Source organism: Lepidochelys kempii, chromosome 7 (assembly GCF_965140265.1).
Source record: "Lepidochelys kempii isolate rLepKem1 chromosome 7, rLepKem1.hap2, whole genome shotgun sequence".
Classification (NCBI taxonomy): Eukaryota; Metazoa; Chordata; order Testudines; family Cheloniidae; genus Lepidochelys; species Lepidochelys kempii.
The window spans coordinates 83,655,254-83,668,558 of NC_133262.1; the positions used below are offsets into that span (position 1 = coordinate 83,655,254).

Consider the following 13,305-nt stretch of genomic DNA (forward strand, 5'->3'; position numbering starts at 1 on the left):
GAAGGTACAGAGACGGCAAGTGACCTGCCCCAAGCCACAGCAAGAGTCAGTGACAGAGCCAGGACCTGAGCTCAGGAGTTCCCCATTTTTAGCCCTGTGCTTAAACAACTGTACACACACCTCTCTCACAGAGAAAGGGGCTAGTGAGAGACAGAGAGGTTGGGTGAGAAGAAAACAACCCCTTTATCACCATCACAATCACATGTAAATTAACCTGAGCCAGGTTCCTGGCATTTGGTTAGGTCCCTAATATTGCCTGTCTTATGGAGTCTGGGGCTCAGAAATGAACTATCATTTACTGTATCCCCATTTTATACAATGCTGGCTGCTGACTCTGGCCATATTTATCTGCGGGAGGGTACTGACTTCACAGAAGGCTCTCTCCAAAATGTAGCGACGATAATCATACTAAACAGTTCCATAGGACTGGCACTTCCATAGCACTTTTACAAACGGTGGTGGTTAATACAGGTTAACATGGCTACACCACCACTGCAAAATACAGGTTGAAACAGAAATGATGAAAGCAGCAGATTCACCTGGAAGACGGAGGAACCTGCTGGAAGGCCTTCAGGGATCTCAGCAACGAAAGGCAGGTTCTGGAAGGTGGGATCATTGTCATTGAGGTCCAGCAAATTCACAAAAACCGTGGCACTACCAGTAGCCCGTAAAGGCGGTCTCCCACCTGCAGGAAAGGCACAACTTCAATCGACAAGCAAGGTTAACGGCAGAAATCCTCCAGAACAAATGTCACTGACAGTTCTACAGGGTCACCTTTCTTTCTGGAAGGAGAGTGATGTAGGATGATTCTCCCCTGGCTGGATCTAGCAGAGATACCACTAGGACTAGAATTGGCAGGCCATGCATAGGACCGGCCATAGTGCGTCAGACCAAAGGTCCATCAAGCCCAGTATCCTGTCCTCTGACAGTGGCCAATGGCAGATGCCAGAAAGGGAATGAACAGACAGGTTATCATCAAATGATCCATGCCCTGTCACCCAATCCCAGCTTCTGGCAAACAGAGGCTAGGGACACCATTCCTGCCCATCCTGGCTAATAGCCATTGATGGACCTATCTTCCATGAATCTATCTAGCTCCCTTTTGAACCCCATTATAGTACTGGTCTTCACAACACCCTCTGGCAAGGAGCTCCAGAAGTTGACAGTACGCTGTGTGAAAAAATACTTTCTTGTGTTTATTTTAAACCTGCTACCTATTAATTTCCTTAGGTGGCCCCTTGTTCTTGTATTATGAGAAGGAGTAAATAAAACTTCCTTATTTACTTTCTCTATACCACTCATGATTTTATAGACCTCTATCATATCCCCCCTTAGTTGCCTCTTTTCCAAGCTGAAAAGTCCCAGTCTTATTAATCTCTCCTCAGATGGAAGCCGTTCTATACCCCTAATAATTTTTGTTGCCCTTTTCTAAACCTTTTCCAATTCCAATATATCTTTTTTGAGATGGGTGACCACATCTGCACGCAGTATTCAAGATGTGGGAGTACCATGGATTTATATAGAGGCAATATGATATTTTCTGTCTTATTATTTATCCCTTTCTTAATGATTCCCAACATTCTGTTCACTTTTTTGGACTGCCGCTGCACATTGAGTGGATGATTTCAGAGAACTATCCACAATGACTCCAAGATCTCTTTCTTGAGTAGTAACAGCTAATTTAGACCCCATCATTGTATATGTATAGTTAGGATTATGTTTTCCAATGTGCATTACTTTGCATTTATCAACATTAAATTTCATCTGCCATTTTGTTGCCCAGTCACCCATTTTTGTGAGATCCTTTTGTAGTTCTTCGCAGTCTGCCTGGGATTTAACTATCTTGAGTAGTTTTGTATCATCTACAAATTTTGCCACCTCACTGTTTACCCCTTTTTCCAGATCGTTTATGAATATGTTAAATAGGACTGGGCCTAGTACAAATCCCTGGGGGACACCACTATTTACCTCTCCCCATTCTGAAAACTGACCATTTACTCCTATCCTTTGTTTCCTATCTTTTAACCAGTTACCAATCCATGTGAGAACGTTCCCTCTAAAGCAAAATAAGCAGTCATGGGATAAGAGACTTTGGTGAGGGACTTTGTCAAAGGCTTTCTGAAAATCTAAATACACTATATCCACTGGATCTCCTTTGTCCACATGCTTGTTGACCCCCTCAAAGAATTCTAGTAGATTGGTGAGGCATGATTTTCCTTTACAAAAACCATGTTGACTCTTCCCCGACAAATTATGTTCATCTATGTGTCTGACAATTTTGTTCCTACCAATTTGCCCGGTACTGAAGTGAGGCTTACTGGCCTGTAGTTGCCAGGGTCACCTCTGGAGCCCTTTTTAAAAATTGACATCACATTAGCTATCCTCCATTCACTTGGTACAGAAGCTGATTTAAATGATAGGTTACAGATGACAATTAGTAGTCCTCCAATTTCACATTTGAGTTCCTTCAGAACTCTTGGGTGAATACCATCAGGTCCTGGAGACTTATTACTGTTTAGTTTATCAATTTGTTCAAAAACCTCCTCTAATGACACTTCAATTTGGGACAGTTCCTCAGATCTGTTACCCAAAAAGAATGGTTCAAGTTTGGGAATCTCCCTCACATCCTCAACAGTGAAGACTGATGCAAAGAATTTATTTAGTTTCTCCACAATGTCCTTATCTTTGAGAGCTCCTTTAGCATCTTGATCATCCAGACTTCAGATACTGGGTCTCCATGCTGGAAACTAATGTCAGAGCTAGTTGACAGTTTAAAATAATCCCCTGGGAACAGCAGACAACATGATGACAATATGTGTATGTGGTTGCAGAACAAAAAATGTCTATGTTCACATGCATCCGATGAAATGGGTATTCACCCATGAAAGCTTATGCTTCAATACCACTGTTAGTCTATAAGGTGCCACAGGACTCTTTGCCACTTTTATGTTCTTAAATGATCCCCATCATACAGCGCACCTGAAAAATGTGTGCTGGTGAAATTAACACTGTGCAGTAGTAATGCAAACATGGAAGGGACAGGATTAAGGCTTACATACAACCTTACTTTGTCATTTCCTGACTTTTGAGTACTTAGCTGTGCAACTAAAAAAACAACGGTCCTCATAGGATCTTCTTTTCAGAGAAAAAGATTTATTTATTTTTAATCACTCAGCAGCCCTTTTCCCCTAAATGATTATTTAGCTAGATATCACTGGAATGTCATGCCCCATGTATCCTGCAAATCCTGCAGGAGGGAGCCTCCTCTCCTGCAGACCTTATGTGCTGTGGCATGCTTAACTTCAGAGCAGTCCCCTGTGCCCCAGGGATCTCACAAGCCTCACAGAAGAGACACCAGCCTGGGGCTGCAGCCCTCGTGATATAGAACACAGAAGCAGGGTTTCCCTCTTGCACATGACAGCAGCTCCCCTTGAATGGCGTGCAGTAGCAGAGGTCCCCTCCTGCTGACCTCCTTCAGTCTGCAGAAGAGGAGCTCCTCTCATATCCTTCTTATGGGTGGGAGGAGGTTTGTAAAAGCCCTGCCGCAAACCCTTACAGAGAATGCCTCGGTTGGGGCAAAGGCTCTTAAAGTTTCCCTAACTTTTACTTTGTAGGACCCAGTTAAATTAACCACGTGTGCAAACACCACAGCCTTCGCCAGCTGCACACTCTACACGCTGAGTGAGCAAATCCTTCCGAAACACACTGTACATGCACAAAGTGCAATCTGGTCATAACTCAATGAAAGCAAACTCAGTTTTCACCATAACACTCAAAAGCACTTCTCCACAGGAAGGGTTAATTTTAGGCCAATTTCACCTCTCTCATCTAATTTGTCTGCACTATTAAACGAAATCACAAAAATTGCATTTTTTTAATATAATTGGGCAAGTATTTCCCCTCCCTCCCCATTCTTCTCCTCAGAAATGGCTCATCTATTTTGCTCAAAATAAAAAAAAACAAAAAAAACCCAAAAAACCCTAAATTGCCTTTAAGCAGAGACCAGACTTGGAAAATTTTAGCCTGCTATGAGAAAGTTTCAGAAAAGTACATGCAAGTGAAAACAGAAAGTTAGAATGGAAATGCTTATGTAACCTTAGCCACAGTGGTTGCTACCAGTCCTGCTATGTCAAAAACAATTATGCAACATGATAATTTAAGGGAATTCTATCATGCCACTCCAATAACTTACACTCTGCTTGATAACGGTACAAAGAGAAAAAACAGAATGCAAAAATAGACAGATCCTATATTTGGAGCAACAGGAGACACAAATGGCAAAGGCATACAGTAAGCAAAGAGAAGCAGCATGGCGCAGAATAACTGAGCTGGAGCTTACGGTCAGTGACTGAGACCACGATCTTCCTCATCAGTTCAGCTTCTTGGGGGTTTGGGTTCTCTCTATCCAACACGACCCCCGTGGTCCGGATCTTCCCCGTGGTGCTGTTGAGACTGTAGAATTTATTCGGTGGCCTGATGCTGTACACAAGGGAGCCATTCTCAGCCAGGTCAGGGTCAATAGCAACCACCTGAAGAGACCAAAGTGCAGATGTCAGTCTGCTAAATCGGGGAACCCTGTTCAGTGCAGCGCATCCACGCAGCCAACTCTTGGATCTGAGATGAAAAACTGAAAAGGAAATTAAAGGAAACCAAAAAGGAATAAAAAATTAAGTGCACTAAAGAGCTTGTGTTGCCCCATGATTTGAAAAATCACCCTCTTTAAGCATCATTCTCTTCTGTGTCATACATTTTCTTATTTTTCTCCCTTGGAGCTTTTAATTCTCAGGGATACTTATATAAAAATAAGAACTTTGTTACTTAGGACTTTACTGCTCCTGTGGCTTGTCCCTCACCTGAATTAGTATTATGTTGGTGATATAATTATTATTTTTCCAGCAACTAATTGTGATGTCAAATGCAAGATGACTTTCAGTGGGGAATAAGCAGCAGGAGCAGTGGCATGCTGAAGAAATACAGATTGTGTTTCATACAAGACATCCCTACAGCTCAAAAATAATGGAAGAGAAATATGGAACCCTTATATGGCACCTTCCATCACGGCATTTTACTGAGACTAATCAACCTGCACAGTTTCCCTGTGAAGTAGACGAGGATTATTTGCCCAGCACTTTCTTGGGTGGAAGGTGGGTGCTGTAACAGCAACCTCATACAACAATTTAGGAGAGTAAACAGAGAAGAATACAGCATCCAACTCAAACTGCAAGGGGAATTCAGACAGACAAATTACCCCCACAGAATTTGATATGGACACTAGGGTTAATTTACAAAAAGTTCCATCAGAGTTTTAATTGCCACAAGGGAGCAGGGCCTTGGTCTTACAGCTCATCTGTGTTGGGATATAGAAGCTGGAGCATTTGCCAACTGGCAACAGTTGATCTTTAGGAGCCAGTGGCCCAGCCCTGAAACCTCTAAACCCTGAATCTTTCTGCTCAACTCACCCCATTTTACACAGAAATCATCGCACAAATGGCAGATAACATTGCCTGGACACCACAGCAATAGCAATGGCAGAGATTTATTATTTGTATTGTGCCCCAAAACATGTTAGGTGCTTTACAATGGTGCACCTAGCACAATAAGGCCCTGATTGGGGCTCCTGAGTACCACTGTAATGCACCAAAATATGTATGCAAATAGTAATGAAGTGTACCTTAGTACTGTACTATACTATACAATGTAGGTAAAATGGATGGGATTATTGGCAGAGTGGAAATTGCCACTCTGAACATCATAGCTTTTACCAGGCCTCAAGCTCCGCACAAACTGCTGCACCCAAATAGACCAATGGTCAACAAGTCCAGTACCCTGTCTCTGAGGATCACCATTGATGGAAGCTTCATAGTAACAAAGAGCACAAGAACATTTAGAGATGGAAGGAATCCCATCCAGCCCCTGCCCAGTTAATGTCTGTCCACGTGATCTAAGTGTCTGTTCTAACTCCTTCAGGCGTGTACTTACAAGTGCAGAGATCCAGTGGCAGAGCAAAGGGTTACAAAGCAATATGCCATAGGAATCACCACCTCCGTTTGCCTTTATCAGCCACAATGCTTCATTTTAATTACACAGGAATAAATTATATTTGCTCAGCATAAATAATAATAATTTAACACATTATTAATCCCCTCTGCTTTCCCTTATCCTGCTGCCGACAGATTCTTCCCAATAGGAACAGATGCAGAAGGAGCCACAGCCATGTGTCCAAGTGAATCGTGCACTCAGAAAGCATAGCTTGCTCCCCCATGGGGAAGGGGAAGCAGATAGGCCAGCTAAGGTGATGCAGAGTTAATTTCTGCAAGGTGGGCTTGGAATGGAATCTATTCTCCCTCCTGCTCCAAGATTAATGTTTCACTAAAGGATTTTTTCCCCAGTCTTTCCTGTTTGATGATTTTGTGGATTCTCTTCACTTTTCCCTCATTTATTTTCTGTTTCACGCTCATCATTTTTCTCCCAGCATGATGGAAAATAATTCTCTCTCCTCCTTTCTTTTATTTTGTTGAAGAGATTTGAAAGACTTTAAATCAATGCCTTTCAGAGAGGTCCTTGAGGGAGATCACAGGCGAGGCTAGGAAAGCAGAAGTTAGCCAAGAAGTTAGCCATTGTTTTAAAGACACACACACACAGAGGAAAGATTGCAACATGCGTGGGGTGGGAAGCATGGCTGCAGTTCAAGGACTGTGTTCTCCAAATGGACTTTCATGCCTTTATAATCATATCAGGGCCCAGATGCACAGTGGAGGACACAAAGTTCAAGTCCCATATTGCACATGGATCAGATTCCAGCCTCATGCTGTAGAGAGCCTGCACTATCTCTAAGGAAACTGCAGTGATTGGAGTAGTCTCAACATGTTAAACTCTGATCCTTCAAAGACTTAACTTTCTGCACTGTAACAACAGTCCTATTAGCTTTAATGAGATTACCTACTGAACATAAAGCTAAGCCCATGTATAAGTCTTGGCAAAATCAGGGCTTTAGATTGCTAAATTAATATTTACTAGAGGAAGCAGGTACATGGGATAACTCCAGGCTATATCCTCAGCTAGTGCAAATGGACAAATCCACCTAGGGCAGTGGAGTTACACTGATTTACACCAGCTAAGGACCCACTTTTCAATTTTCATTTTTTTAAAATGAGAAGTATCTGCCATGGTGCTGAGATCTTCATAATTTTAAACCGCGCTGGGGTCCCTGAATGGGAGCTGCCATTTCACTGGCACTTTCCAGCAAGAAAGCCAATCAGCTGATAGAGTCCCCTCTTCTGCAGTGGAATCTACTCACGCAGACCCTCTCGCCCACATGGAGTCCCAGTGACGTCAAGTAGCTTGAGACAAAGCAACTGCTATTTAGTAGATAAATGAGTGAAATGGCTGGGGACTTCTGTTTTAAGGTCAATAATGATATTTATTAGAAAATGCTACAAAACATTGTGGAGACATTTAAACCATTGTTAAATTAAACAAGAAAATCCTTTAATAGGCAGCAGATTTTGGCTTTAATCAGCCAGGAAAGCCTCTAGCCTTGTTCCTGTATTCATTTGCTAAACAGCAGTACAAACTTTCTCAGCAGACGTGCAAGATGGTGGCTGTTTCATTTATTATGGTTAATAACAATTTAACCTTATTGGTGATTTATCCAACCAGATGATGTGGTTATTGCATTTTTACAATCAATGTGCAGTTTTCCTTTCAACAAAGGCCTGTTAACTCCATGACTTTAAGCACCAGGATTTCCTTCCTGTATCCCACTTTCTGGCCATGTGAACACCACTGGATTAAAGGAACAGACTTCTTAGAATACCTATTCTCTGCATTGTGCCAAACACAGTGAATGTGGCGAAAATGAATTTGGCACAGTGTGCCAAATCCTGCCTGGGAGAGTGCCAGGGCTGGCATGATGGAGGGGACCGGAGATGGCAGGTCAGGATGGAGAGATATATATACACAATGGTGCTGCAGGGCTCAGGGCTGGTATAGCAGGACTGAGGTACCCTGGCAGCTCTGTGAGGCAGAAGCATGCACAGATCTTTGTCTCCAGTTAAAGGCATCAGCCCTTCAATAGTACATATGCTAAAAGTCAGTCCAGACAGCACAAAGATTAAAACTAGTTTCTTTGTGCTTCTGGATTCAGAGGGTGCATTCTGTTGGCTGTCATGGCACATACCGTTGTGACATCGGAGTCTGGGGGGGTCATTTCCACCAGGTTAATGAAGTACGGATCATCCTTCCACATGGGATAGTTATCGTTAATGTCCAGCAAAGTGATGTTCACCTGCAAAATGATAAGTGTGAATATGGACTCTCCTATCCAGTAAGCAGCACGGTATGACTCTAGAGTAGCTGCAAATCTACCTCAGTGCTTCTGCATATTCATGTCAGATAGGGTTGGGCTTACAATGTCTGACCCTGGTCCCTTCACCTTTCCCTCTGAGCCAGTGTCACAAATGAGGTCATTTTAGCAAGACGGCTGTCCCTGTGGGTAGCTCCGAAATGATGAGTGTAATTAAAAGGATTTCTTCTTAAAGCCAATTCATTGTCTCTACCAGACGAGAAGGTGCTTCTCACCATGCACCGTTTCAGGAGCACTGTGCTGAGTGCCATGAGAGCTTCTCCATAAACACTGCTGTCTAGAGCCAAGTGAAACAGTCACAACAAGTACAGAAATTTGACCAATTCGGCCAATCTCTGATGTTTTCATTTGAACTTATTTGCTGAATAGTCTCGGTCTGTATGTTGGGTGGCATGTTCCATATCTGAAATCCGAAGAAAGTTGGTTCGTTTTGTATGGATATATAGGTCGAATGGCGCGGTTTCCTTTCCTTGACTGGACAAGCATAACACTTTGATTCAGGTTTAGAGTGAATCCTTGCACTGATGAATTCAGAGTGAGTTTTACATGAATATTCTTCTACATTCCCTTAAAAGTTGCTGTTTCCACAAACATTCCTATCTGTGAACTCGCTGAGTTGGACAGTGGTTTGGGCATTTTCCATACTGGGACCCCATGTTACAACAGAAGAAAACTGCAGAATTCCTAATGCCTAGTCATAAAGGGAGGGTTCTTGTGATCGTTGGGCTAAGAACCACACACAAGCAGACTCATGGAAAATGGACACTGAAGGCACAGAGAAAGGGAATTTGTTTGAACATGCAAACAAATATTTGCAGGACATTTTTTACATTCTTCCCCAAACTCTCACCTTTCCTGGGCTCTGGTCCACATACTCCCTGCTATGGCCCAGAACCAAACAAATCCTGGTCACCTTACATGAACGGCCCCAGTAAGTCAATGGCACTAATTCCACAAGTAAGGCCAACAGGATGTAAACCGAAACTGGACCTCCAGATGTTGCAGTTTGAGGGAGGCCAAGGGGAGCTGCCTGATTTCCCATGGCAGGCAGTGCAATGCAAGATAGCCAATGCTGGTAAGGGCTGTAGCTGGGGTGCCATTGTTCATTACAACTGCCCTATTGTAGCAAAGTTAGCCATTCTCCATTTGAAAAAGTTTTGGCAGGGCTGAGAGCAGCTGCTTCCCTCATAAACTCTAATCAGAGACACTACAAGATGCAGTCTGAGCAATTTCCTTGATCTCTCACTACCCTGATAAATTATTTACAGAGTTTGAAATTCCCATTAATTTAGCGGCCTGGGGCTGCTGCTTATTGAACAGGGCATTTTACTGTATTTCTGAAAGTTCTCTTCCCAGTAAGGCACCTAACTCAGTCATTGTGGCGGGATGTAGGGATCACAGGGGAAGAATGTTAGGAAAGGGAGGAAAAAGCAAAGAACAAGACCATTAAGTGAAAGAAGCAAGAAGGGAATGAGCGAGGGATAGGCAAGGGGTAAGAGAACATGGATGGTGGGTGCAGAGCAGGGAGCAACAGAGAAGCAGAAAAGGGTACAGAATACAAAGCAGGAAGAGAATGGCTCGCTGAAGTGTTAACTTTTTTTTCCAATGTAAGAAAAGGAGGTGGCTGGGGGTGGGTCCACAGGGTCCGGATGGCTCATGGGATTTGGCGGTGGGATGCAGAGCCTTTCACACGCTAGCTCTCCGGTTTAAATCCAGGCCAAGTCAAGAGCGATCAAAATAAAAAGTCTCAGAGGGGAAGAATAAATAAAAGGGGAGGAGGGACAACAAGAAAAGGCCTGCCCAGCGCTTGGGTTAGTGAAAGTACATCTATACATTTATGTGCACGGTTCTGCTTCCAGCTTCACCTTGGGGCTGTGTGGAAAGGTCCCATGTTTCTGCTAATCTGTGAGGGATGGAGGTGATGGCAGAAGGTTGCTGCTGAGGAAACCTGAATCAAAGTGTAGTTTAGCTTTGGGAGGGTGACTAGGCTAACTGGGCAGGCACAGAGCAAAACACTGTCAGGTAACCACTTCTATTGAATTTCAAGCCCTGGTTCATGGGGCACCTTTCTTTTAAAACACAAACCCTCCTAACATTTCCAGTACATTTTTCCTTAGTGCCAAATCCCACTCTTTTAGTCCTCACGCACACCAGAAAGCAAACATACATACATATACACTGACTGTAAACCAGCTGTTGACTGTAACAGCTTTAAGAGTTTTAACCAGCTCTTACAAGCTCTCTCTATTATCATTCATGTGCAAGAGAATACACAGTGGGGATGCAGGAACCCTATCATGCCTGTCCCAGCATTCGGGGCTCAGACAGCTGTCCCCAGCTGCTGGTTGCTTCTACAATATCACTCCAAAGCTCAAAGAGATGCTAAGTCAAGATCAGGATTTTAAGATGAGCAAATATTCTCCTAAAACAAACCAAAGCAAACCGTGCATGTGTCTATTTAGCTCAAAAGGGTCAGATCACGCAATTCAGAGAGATGCACATTTGTTCAGCCACACACAGGTGGAATACGGGTGCCATCCAGTGGTAGGTCAGGAGAATCTCAAGTTTGTGGTCTCCAGGGCTATCCCAGGCACTGTTTTCTATTTAAGGCACAGAAGAGGTTTGTTAGGTGAAGCTCAGATGTGTATTCCCAATGGATATCCCGGAGGATTTGCACATGGGGCCTGCTGAGGGTATGCTGAATCACAAGCATAGGCTCTTTAGGGCTGTTTCATAACATCTGAGAAAGAAAAGACCTAGCAGATCAATTGCTCCATTACCTAGAGGCAGATGCAGGATTGTTCCCTACAGCACATTCTCTCTCTTTCATGTGCTTTCCAGTCCCATTTTAAGGCCCCAAGCTTACACTGCTTCCCTTGGGATATTAACCCACAGCTAAACTGTTCCCTTTCTCCCAGGTGCTGTTCTATTTCAAGACACTGGAGTGGCATGTCAACTTATTCCGGGATGTGCATACATTCACTGTGTGGATTTCGGGGGGCGTGTAAAGGTGGGGCAGTAGCTGCTGGTCAGCTGGTGTGAATCCCAACACGTTCATTCTCTAGGGTTACCACAGGCAATGTTTGCTATTTAAAGGGCACTAGCATGGTTTGTTAGGGAACCCCAGGCATGTATGTCCTATGAAGATCCCAGGAGCACTGGGTTTTGGGCTCTTCTTTCCTATTCAAAAGGTGGTGCTGTGGCTGGTGAATCCTGGGTGCATATTCCAGCTAAATGCAATAGTCAAACTTTAATCAGACACCAACTTCCCACCAAGTTTTCAGGTTCTCTAATTACAGATACTTTTAGGAAATAGGTTAAGGTATTCCATTCCAGAAACTGTCTTTGCCTTTTAATGAATTTATTAGGAGACTGGTCCTCTCCCATGTAGCCTCAAAGAGGACACAGCAGCAGACATGCCAGCCACTCAGACTCAGCAGGACTGTAACCTGCCTGCCCTAGATTCAACAGGAAACATCAAGCTATCAAGGGGGTACTGTACCCAGCACCAGCAAGAACTACCTCAGAGAGCTCTCCCCTTTAGCACTGCAAAGACACTTCCAGCGACTCGCAAGTGGAAGAACAGATTCAAGAAGGACTGTCATCCTTATATTAGTACCGGCTGCTCATTACATCTCTTGTACTATCAGAGCAAGGAGCAGTTTTGCTGAGACAAAAGCATTTGAACTCACAGTGGCAATGCCTGTTTTCTGGTTGTGACCCACGCCACCATCCACGGCCCGGACAATGAGTATGTACTCTGATTTGGCCTCCCGGTCCAGCAAAGAGGTTGTGGTGATTTCACCTGCAGAAAGGGGAAATGGGAGAGACATAGGATAAAAGTGATTCCTGGGCACTTGCCCAGATGGGATAAAGAGAGTGGCATGAGCATTTGGAAATACTAAAGAACAAAAGTGTACACAAGCCTGAATATATGAGTAAAAAAGAGAGAGAGATCATTGTGAAGGGGTGAAAAGTTCCCATTTGGAAACATGATCAGTTTCTTCCACAAATGAGCATACGCAGAGAGCTGAGAGACAAGGACAGTGAAAGAGAAGCAATGTCAATTCCATGATTCTGTTTAAAACAGACACCTATAATTTTCTAGGGCAATCTTTGTAAATCCTCAGAGGGGTCCACTCCATCCCTTCCCCCGGTAAGGTAAGGGTACTTAAGAGGACTGGTATCCTCCCACTCTCGATACGTTTAAGTATTCCTAGTAAAGGCCATGTTTTAAGTTTTGTGTGAGGGCATTAGAGTACTCGGTCACTTCAGTGACACCAGATGAGTGACCTGTCTATATTTGTAATTAGCTATTGGAACTTGAGATTCCAGCCATGACCTAGGGACAATGTGTCATGGTGACACTAACGATCCCCTTGAAACAGCCACGGTGAGGACCAGGTCAGTGATGTGGTTGTGTAGTAGCGTGTTCTGTGGTGGAACACTCGTACAAACAGATCCACTCTGCAACGCACTTGTCCGTCTTTTTGCTGCGATTGCAGACTCAGGCTGTGCAAAGCTCGTGAAACAGCTTCAGCAAAGTCTGGAAACAATCTGGACGAATTCAGGCTCTGCTTTGTTGCTCTCAAAGTTCAGATATATTCACCTAGATGACAGGTAATCTGTGACATCACTGTAATGTTACCTGGCTTGAGCTCAGTGACTTCACAGCCTTGTGAGGACATCACTGTCTCTTAACGAACATGTAGAAAAAATAACACAGGAATCTGACAGCTGATATTACCAAGGTAATAGCAGCTCACGGGAAGGAGCCAAGCCTTCGTTTGATTTGGACAGCATTTTCCACGCTGTGTCAGATCACAATGACATTATTTCTGTTATCTCTTCAACCATCTGTAATCGCCTTTCAATGCCAAGTTACCTTCCTGCCCATCACCTCTTCTTCTCCCTCTACTCCGCATTCCAGTTGTTGAAAG

General features: G+C 43.7%; 1 protein-coding gene across 13 annotated transcripts in view; it reads right to left on the minus strand.

Moving 5' to 3' along the window:
• CDH23 (cadherin related 23) overlaps positions 1-13,305 on the minus strand; it is a 521,149-nt gene that overhangs the window by 154,830 nt on the left and 353,014 nt on the right. For all 13 annotated transcript variants that reach the window (XM_073353546.1, XM_073353545.1, XM_073353548.1 and 10 more), the window contains 4 exons: positions 12,058-12,170; positions 8,180-8,287; positions 4,340-4,529; positions 540-685 (listed from right to left, as the gene is read on the minus strand). In XM_073353546.1, the coding sequence (XP_073209647.1) occupies positions 540-685; positions 4,340-4,529; positions 8,180-8,287; positions 12,058-12,170 (557 nt within the window). The remainder of the gene's footprint in view (positions 1-539; positions 686-4,339; positions 4,530-8,179; positions 8,288-12,057; positions 12,171-13,305) is intronic.